At 48.0% G+C, this 10,000-nt stretch overlaps 1 protein-coding gene across 1 annotated transcript in view; it reads left to right on the forward strand.

Annotated features, from left to right (window-relative positions):
• Positions 1–10,000, forward strand: part of tln2b (talin 2b) — a 351,125-nt gene that overhangs the window by 191,691 nt on the left and 149,434 nt on the right. The window contains exons 12-13 of the mRNA XM_063197707.1: positions 6,210–6,311; positions 7,110–7,186. Coding sequence (XP_063053777.1) covers positions 6,210–6,311; positions 7,110–7,186 — 179 coding nt within the window. The remainder of the gene's footprint in view (positions 1–6,209; positions 6,312–7,109; positions 7,187–10,000) is intronic.

Consider the following 10,000-nt stretch of genomic DNA (forward strand, 5'->3'; position numbering starts at 1 on the left):
CACACACACACGCACCTCTCACCTCTCACCACCGTCAAGAGATGGGCTGCCTCGCCCAAGAGCTTCACACTGGTACACACACACACACACACACACACACACACACAACACACACACCACACACGCACACACACACACACACACACACACACACACACACACACACACACACACACACGCCCCTCACCCAAGAGCTTTACACTGGTAAACTTGTCCACACACACACACACACACACACACACACACACACACACACCTCTCACCACCGTCAAGAGATGGGCCGCGTCCCCCAAGAGCTTTACACTGGTAAACTTGTACACACACATACACACACACACACACACACACACACACACACACACACACACACACACACCCCTCACCACCGTCAAGAGATGGGCCGCCTCCCCCAAGAGCTTTACACTGGTACACACACACACACACACACACACACACACACACACACACACACACACACACACACACACACACACACACACACACACACACACACACACACACCTCTTACCACCGTCAAGAGATGGGCGGCGTCCCCCAAGAGCTTCACACTGGTACTCACACACACACACACACACACACACACACACACACACACACACACACACACACACACACACACACACACACACACACACACACACACACACCCCTCACCACCATCAAGAGATTGGCTGCCTCGCCTAAGAGCTTCACCCTAGTACACACACACACACACACACACACACACACACACACACACACACATATACACACAGCATATAGTAAAGTCCAAGTTTAGAAGAACAAACAAAAAAACACAGTCCGCCACACTAGTTTTTTTGTTTCGTTTGGGCCCTGCACATTCTAATTATCATAATGTCACGTAATGTTATGTAATGTAATGCACTGTAAATGTGCTGTAATAAACCCTGGTTAGGACTAGAGTACTCTCCAGTCTCAACTACCAATACCAGTCATTGACTCCAGCAGCTCCAGCTCCCCAGGGTAACGCATTCCTCTTCCTGCAGATAAGTGGATTTGTCAGAGGGGGTGCTGGATTTGGGCTGAGGGCAGGAGGGGTGAGAGTGGGGTTGCTGGCTTGGGGCAGGAGGGGTGAGAGTAGGGGTATATGGATTTGGTCTGAAGTGGAGGCAGGAGGGGTGAGAGTGGGGTTGCTGGCTTGGGGCAGGAGGGGTGAGAGTGGGGTTGCTGGCTTGGGGCAGGAGGGGTGAGAGTGGGGGTGCTGGCTTTGGTAAAAGCTGCCAGCACCCCTGTATGGATTGCAGGTGGGGGCAGGAGAGGTGAGGTGAGGGGCTGTTTTGGGGGGCTAGGAAGGGCGGTACAGAGAAGGGGGTGGGGCAGGGGTGGAAAGGAGGGGTGGAGGAATGTGGTGGTAAGAGCAAGAGGTACAAAGGCAAAAGGGCAAGAGGTGGTAAGACCGGGGGGTGGGGCGGGGGTACTTTTGGGGTGTAGAAATAAGGGTGTGACGTGGGGTGGTGTTGAGTGTATGGTTGTCATGGTAACAGCGAGGCATTGGGGGACCTAGGAAGGGTTGTGGTAAAGATGTGGTATATAGGTGAATGTGGAAAGTACGGGGAGGGGGGTTGTATTATAGAAGGTTGTGGAAGGAGGTGGAGGGATGGTATACAAGGATATGGTTGTATGGGCAGGGGAGGGGATGGAAAGGTGAACAGCTTATAAGAAAGCATCTCATTTAGTTGTGGGAGATTTCTCTGTGGGACTGGTGGACTTTGGGCAGGGGAAACGGGTGTGAGGGAGGTGCGGGGTGTGTGAGGAGATGAAGAGGTGAGGGAAGAGGTGAGGGCAGAGGGTAGGGTGGAAGGGCAGAGGGTGTTTTGGAGGAGGGAGGAAGTAAGGGCATTCTCTCTCCCTCAAATATGTGGGATTTGTCAGTAGGTCTCGGGGGGGGAGGGGGGGGGGGGGGGGGGGGGGGGGGGGGGGGGGGGGGGGGGTGGGGGGGGGGGGGGGGGGGGGGGGGGGCGGGGGGGGGGGGGGGGGGGGGGGGGTGGGGGGGGGGGGGGGGGGGGGGGGGGGGGGTGGGGGGGGGGGGGGGGGGGGGGGGGGGGGGGGGGGGGGGGGGGGGGTGGGGAGGGGGGGGGGGGTGGGGGGGGGGCGACTAGAGCGTGTGTTAAGGGCAGGAGGGGTGAGGGGTAGAGCATGTTTGAAGGGCTGTGGGTTTTTGCTCAGGGCACTCTGGGTGTTTTGGAGTTGGGGAGAGTTAGGGCTGGCGTCTATGGTCTGATGGTTAAAGTGCTGGACTGTGCAAAGTCCATCTGTCTCTCATAGTCATCGTCACGCCAACCCTCGTGTTCTAGAACCCATGTTCTCCCTTCAACCTTCCACCTCAGCTTGCACCCCTCACCCTTCTCTCTCTCTCTCTCTCTCTCTCTCTCTCTCTCTCTCTCTCTCTCTCTCTCTCCCTCTCCCTCTCCCTCTCCCTCTCCCTCTGTCTGTCTGTCTCTCTCTCTCTCTCTCTCTCTCTCTCTCTCTCTCTCTCTCTCCCTCTGTTCCTCTCTCTCTCTCGCTCTCTCTCTCGCTCTCTCTCTTTCTCCCTTCCCCTCTCACTCTCCCTCTCTCTCTCTCTCTAGCGCTCCACGTAACACACTAACCCTCTCCCTCTCCCACTCTTCCTCTCTCTCTCTCTCTCTCTCTCTCTCTCTCTCTCTCTCTCTCTCTAGTGCTCCACGTAACACACTAACCCCTGTAGGAATGTACAGCAAGCCCTTTCATCCTGCGTGCAGCTCGTAATGTGAGGCGACATGTTAAAGTGGGGGGGACCCCCCCCGTGTAGTAAGTCTGAGCGTCCCGGCCCCCGGGCTTCAGGTTCACTCACCCCCCCGCATACCGATGGCCAGACAGAGGAGAGGAGAGGAGAGGAGAGGAGGGGAGAGGAGGGGAGAGGAGGGGAGAGGAGAGGAGAGGAGAGGAGAGGAGAGGAGAGGAGAGGAGAGGAGAGGAGAGGGCGTGCTGACATCACAGCACAAATATGGGGCAGAGTTGCTGGTTTTTACCCAGAGCAGTGCGGCTAGTGTGTCTCTGTGTGTGTAGTTGAACTCCAATAGTGCGTCAAATAGTAATACTATGGCTAGTGTCTTCTTTTTTTTACTGCAATTGTTGTAATGCGGCTCTCTGTGTTTTTTTTTTACTGCAATAGTGATACTGGGGTAATTTTTTTTTAACTCCAATAGTGATAGTGTGGCTAGATTTGGCTTAGTGGCTTAGTTTTTAAACTCCTGATTGCGATCTTAAGACTGTTTTTTTTCTCCTCTTGATGGCGATAATATAACCTGGTTCTCACGCGATGGTTGACATTGTTAATCGCTTAAAAGTGAAAGTGAAAGCCCATTGGGAAATTCCAACTCCCAATGTCATTGTGACACAGCACTCCACAGCACACAAGTGAACACTGCACACTGCACACAACGAAATTACATTTATGCCTCACCCGTGCAAGGGGGCAGCCCTCAGTGGCGCCCCATGGGGAGCAGTGCGGTGGGACGGTACCATGCTCAGGGTACCTCAGTCATGGAGGAGGATGGGGGAGAGCACTGGTTGATTACTCCCCCCACCAACCTGGCGGGTCGGGAGTCGAACCGGCAACCTCTGGGATGCAAGTCTGACGCCCTAACCGCTCACCCATGACTTAGCTCTGGAAAGGCGTCGGTGTGTTCAAAACAGCTCGAACCTGATTGGAGAATTCGCATGGCTTTTTTTAATCACGTACTACTTCAATCACTGACCCCGCCCCGCGATTCTGATTGGACAGGCTGTGAAATTTCTGATTCCATTCGGGCGCGACTAGTATTTCCAGACCCTCGTGCGAGCTCACAAAGTTGAGCGTAAACGCACGAAGGGTCTGAATGAGAGCCAGGCTAGCGATAATAAGGATTAAAGAGGAGTTCATGAAGGTTGATGATGGACATCAGTTAATTTGCGATGGCAATAAAAGCACAGCTTTAGCTAAAACATAAATACATATGGAAATAAATAAATAGAAAAATCATCTGGTATTAATGTGACTAATGATTCATATGTGCTTGCATGTGTGCACTGATGTACACACTCATACCCACTCTACACACACACACACACACACACACACACACACACACACACACACACACACACACACACACACACACACACACACACACACACACACACACACACACACACACACACACACACACACACACACACACACACACACACACACACACACACACACACTAGTAGCCTATGTAATTATGCCCTGCTTTCGCTAATGATATTATTTATTTATGATGCCATGCGCTTGTTCTGTGGGGGGTTTGTAGAGGCACGCGTGCTTCAGAGGAATGCTGTGAGTGAATTAGAAAGCAGCGTTGGTTCTCTTATGAATGCATGGGTGTACTCAGCAGCGCTGGTTCTCTTCTGAATGCATGGGCGTACGCCGCCTCATTTGCCAGCATTGATCTGCGTGGAGTTCCTACGATCCCACACGGCCCCTCAAGTCTTTTGAAGTGTGCACTGCTAAGGACAGCGAAGCGGACCTGGGGGGGAACAAAGGGGCCAGTACTCCCAGGCCGGGCCCAGGGAGAGGCACTGCCTAGAATTGGGTCTCCATTACATTGAGTATTGGGGGTAGGGGGGCTTTCAGCTGACTTTGTCTCCGGCCTAGCCAAAGCTGTCAAAAGCCCCACTAATACATGCACCACAGGGGACCAAGTGGGGATACAGGGGTAAATATTGGAGGCTGGTACTGTGGACTGGGGGTGAAGTAAACTCCTCAAAATCATAACGCAATATTGATTACATCATCTATGATTTCTTCTCATCATTCAGATCAAAACCACCATTTTTTTTAGTTTTATGTTTATTTTGTAATTAAACTGGCAAATGGCTTGATCCCAGTTCCTGCTTGCAGTAATGGCCCCACTAATGCATGCGCCTCAGGGGATGAGGGGGGGTTAGAGATCGAGGGCTGATGGACAGGCGAGTGAAGTAAACTATGCTCAAAATCAGAACACAGAATTGATGAGATCATCTTTAATTCTCCTTTTCCTCTGACATTTCCTCCTTGTTTAGAACAAAAGCCATCAAACTGGTTGTTGGTTTTATGTTTGTGCATACAGTATGTACATTTGTGACCAAATTGTTAAACGGCATAATGAAATCTTGAATTAATATACTGATGTATATACTCAAAAAAATTGACCCCCAGTAATACATACTGCAGATTAAGTCATTTTGCAGGGCATAGTTATGAAACGGAACTCATCACTTTATTAACGTAGGCCCTTTTACTCACACTGTTCCACCACGGGGAACGTTGTAATAGTCAATGAAAAAACTACCATAGTACTACAGCACTATGATGCACAGGGCCTTTACGAATTATGCATTACGAATTGGTCATTACCATTCTGCTTATCGCTTAAGTATAATAGGGGGGCAAGTCTTAAGGGGTTAAGGGTTTTGATTGTTTTGTTTTGGTCTAGAAAGAACACAGGAGCCCATGTTAGCAGGGAATAGCCTTGAATTGCATTATCTAAAAGCGGCAGGCAAACAGTTGGCCATGTTGGAGGGAAACAGCCTTAAAGTGCTCCATGTGAAAGCTGATATGCATCTGACCTTCAGCTCCAACATCAAACATTAAAACTACACAACTAGCCACGCAAACCTCCAGGGAACCAGTGGCTACATACACTCAACATATGAAACAAAACACACGGACACACACACACACACACACACACATAAGCACGCACACATCCACACGCACACATCCACACGCACGCACACGCACGCACACACGTACACACACACACGTACACACACACACACACACACACACACACACACACACACACACAGACACACACACACACACACACACACACACGCACACATGCACACACACACGCGCACACACACGCACACACGCACACACACACACACACACACACACACACACACACACACACACACACACACACACACACACACACAGTGTATGTAATTATGCCCTGCTTTAGCTAATGATATTATTTATTTATGATGCCATGCCACACACACACACACACACACACACACACACACGCATACCAGAGATTGCCAAAACACTCAACATTCACAAATGTGTGTGTCTGTGTGTGCATGTATGCGCTTCGTTATCCAACCTATTGACATGCATCCTCTCTCCTCAGGACTTTGGCGAGTACCAGGAGAGCTATTACTCTGTCCAGACCACAGAAGGAGAGCAGATCTCACAGCTCATCGCCGGATACATCGACATCATCCTCAAGAAGGCAAGTGCCACATGGACTAGACGTAGAAATGGAAAGCCCTTATTGTTATCACTGCATACACAGTCCAATGAGAATTCACCCACATCCCCATCACCACCACTACCACCACACTAGTACAAGACAGAGCCTGCTATTCACTCTAAAGCACCATCACACACACTCGACATTTCCAAAAATAGCCTACTTGGACCATACTAGGAAATATTTGTTTATTACTTAATCATATAAAGATCAAATTTGACAATAGGCAGCCCAGTTTCAATGAGCAGCATAGTTGCAGTACCTTTTTTAACCATTTCCTGCACAGTGTCCCTTTAAAGGACCACGGTTGTAGCTGATATGAAGGAAGCCTCCATGTTATCATCTCTCAGTACTGTAGAGGTCAAACCTCTGCCAGAGCACCTCAATTAAAATATACTGTTCCTGGAAACAGCCCGCGCCTACCCACATCTCTCTTTGTTTCCCCTCTTTCTTTTCTTCTCTTTTTTCCCTCCTAGCCTCAGACTAGCCAGGCGACGTCCTCCTAGTGACACAACTCCTTCGCCGTTGCTTGTACAATTCTCAGAGATTTTAAAGTCGCTGATAATCAGGCTAGTGCCTTATGGCAATGCCTTGTCCTTCTATTCTTCTTAATAAGTGACCTATCGCAGTGCTTTATGATCAATAACAACAACAGAAAGTATAATGAAACAACACATTCAATTATGACGCATAAATTCGATCAATTTGATCATCTGATCAATCTGATCAAATTGCTTTATTTTGTTTCTCATGCTGGTTGTTTTTTTTCTGTTACAGAAGCAGAGTAAAGATCGCTTTGGCCTGGACGGAGATGAGGAGTCTACCATGCTGGAGGAGTCGGTGTCCCCAAAGAAGTATGACCTCTTCTACTCCTTCTGCTTATGCTGTGTCTGTATGCATGTGCCTCTGTGATTGTGTGTTGTGTTTTTACATGTGTGTCAATAGTGTGACTTGCCAAGTGTTTTTTATTTATTTATTCCATTTTGTTTTTGTTTTTGTTTGTTTTCTTAAAGTGTGTTGGAGGGCTCAGGGTTTTGTGTTTGTGCGTGTGTCCTTGCGTGTGTGCATGTATGTGTTCGTATGTACATACTGTACATGCTTTATGATGTGTTTACAGTACAAGACAAGGGCTTCCATTAGCTCTCCTCTGTTAGACCTGATCCCATTAGCTCTCCTCTCCGGGATCCTGTTTCAGTGGTTTTAGCATAACTCACAGACAAGCGCATGGGTCTGCTCTGTGTACAAGAGCGTTAATGACTTTTAGAGGTCTTAGCTTCCTCCAAAGGAAGTCTCCACACTAAAATGTGCCTTCAAGAGGAACATTAGATAGTTTTTTATTTCTCTCCCAAAGATGTTAACATATACGGAGAACGAGGAAAATTGCCTTATTTGCCCACTGATACTAACATGTGCTTTTGGAGGCTTGTAGGTACACATGAAGAGGGAAATTGGCTTCTTTTCATTGATACGAACATATATGGAGTCTTATAGAGGGCCTATACCCAGGGCCACTGACAGCCTTTTGTGGGCCCAGGACAAAGTCATCTGAAAGGGCCCCCCAACCCAATACATACAATGTAATGGGAACCCAATTCTTGCCCTCCCCTATCTCCCTGGGCCCAGGACAATATACCTGTTTGTCCCCCCTCCATGTCAGTGGGCCTGCCTACAAGGGCGTAACTTTATGCTGACAATTGGGGGGGTCAAGATTTCCATCTAAATGAATTAAATGGCTGAACAGTTTTCTTCAGTATTTGCATGTACAGTTATGTATGTTACCTGGTCATTTGTGCCTCCTGCGCTGTCTCTCTCTGTACTCTCTCTCCCTGTTTTTGGTCATCCGATTCTCCTTCGCCTCGTTCTCTCCCTCTGTCTTCAACTGATGCACTTCCTCCATCACCTCCTTTCTGTTGCTCAACTGCTACATCTCCTCCGTTGCCTCTCTCTCCTTCAACTGCTGCACCTCCTCTGACACCTTCATACTCTATCTCTTGAACTGGTTCACCTCCTTTGTCACCTCCTTCTCTCTCCCTCTCATCTGTGCTTCCTCGTCTTTCTCTCTGGACACCCGTCTTTCTCTCATCACCTGTACCTCCTTGGTCTTGGATCTCTCTTTGGTGACCTGCACAATCAAGTTTTTGAACCTGATATAAAAAAACCTCAGTTAATGTTCAAATGGCTTGGCAGCAAACTCACATCAGAGTTTTAGAGAATGCATTTTCCCAATCAGGCTAAAGTCAAGCTGTCAGAAAATCTCCATTTGTAATGTGGCATATAGCAATAAAGCAAAGATGAGTTAATTAATTAATTAATTAAAAACATTCATACCCTTTGCTTAGTAGGCCTAATTCATATGATCAGAAGAAAGCTACAGTCAGAGATGGTTGATAAAATCTTTGATGCAGTGCCAAATATGAATGACATATCCCAACCATCAATCACTAATCAGGATGCTGCACAAATAGGATCTCTTGTCTGCTGTTCGCCATGTTGTTATGATCAGAAGAAAGTTGCTGTGGTAGAAATTAAAGTAGCCTGCTGGCTACATAATATCCCATATCCATTATTTATACAATTGACTGTTGTTGTTTTTTGTATAACTAAATATACAGTGGCGACTGGCGACAAAAATATTGAGAGGACCTCCTCTGTCTCACTCCAAGCACAGCCACGCATAGTGTCACGCGAGGAAGGAACCCCTTGTCTCCCCAACCCTCTCTCGTGTCTCTCTCTTCATTACTTCACTGGCGAAACAAACTGTAATCGCTTGGCTGTTGTCAACAAATGCGATTTTGAAAACAAAATATAATGCCACAATACATCTTATTTAAAATGGATGTGTTTACTATTGGTGTCAAAAAACTTACAGGCATTTTGGTTCAGCTGCATTGAACAAGCTTCTCATTTGAAGTGGATACTATCAAGGGAAATCACGCAGGCAACTGGACAGGGGGTAACCAAAAACTACTTAAATGACGTGAAATAAAACAAACAGACGTCCGATTGCTAGGGTTTCACAAAATGTGTTGGTTTGAGGGAGTAAATATCCCAAGTGCTAGCCATCAACGAAGTCCAAAATAGCCAGCCACGTCCAGTGTTATTGAACTAGCTGTCTGTCGTAACCTAGCATAAAATAGCTATATAACTGACAGGCAGAAAGGCAGTGGTACACTATGGGTTCTCAAAACACTCGGAAATAATGTCTCTTATGCCAAAGACGCACCCACGCATGATTATGTGGCAAATGCAAGTTAAAAGTAGAAAAAAACAATTGCTCAATACTTGATAAAGCAGAGGATTACCCATTAAGAGATTCCCTGATTGTCGCTCCCAACGCAGGACGCTCCCCGGTCGGCTCGCTCCCACGAGCCAGACTATCGATCCCACCGCCATATAACGGAGCTAGTTATCTTTTTGATGTTAGTTTTTTGTTTCTAACCCTAACCCTAACCCTAAACCTAAACCTAACCCTAAATTGCTTGTATGTGGCAGTGTATGATAATACGTGAAATATAATCGGGTGGGACTACACGTCCGGGAGTGATAGAAACACCTGGGACTACACGTCCGGGAGCGATCTCAGTTGGGAGTGTCCATCTACCTCCCCCATTGAACAGTACGTACTACGTACACAACTAACGCAGATTTGGGGAATACCAAGGGGGGCA

The sequence above is a fragment of the Engraulis encrasicolus genome, chromosome 4 (genome assembly GCF_034702125.1).
Source record: "Engraulis encrasicolus isolate BLACKSEA-1 chromosome 4, IST_EnEncr_1.0, whole genome shotgun sequence".
NCBI lineage: Eukaryota > Metazoa > Chordata > Actinopteri > Clupeiformes > Engraulidae > Engraulis > Engraulis encrasicolus.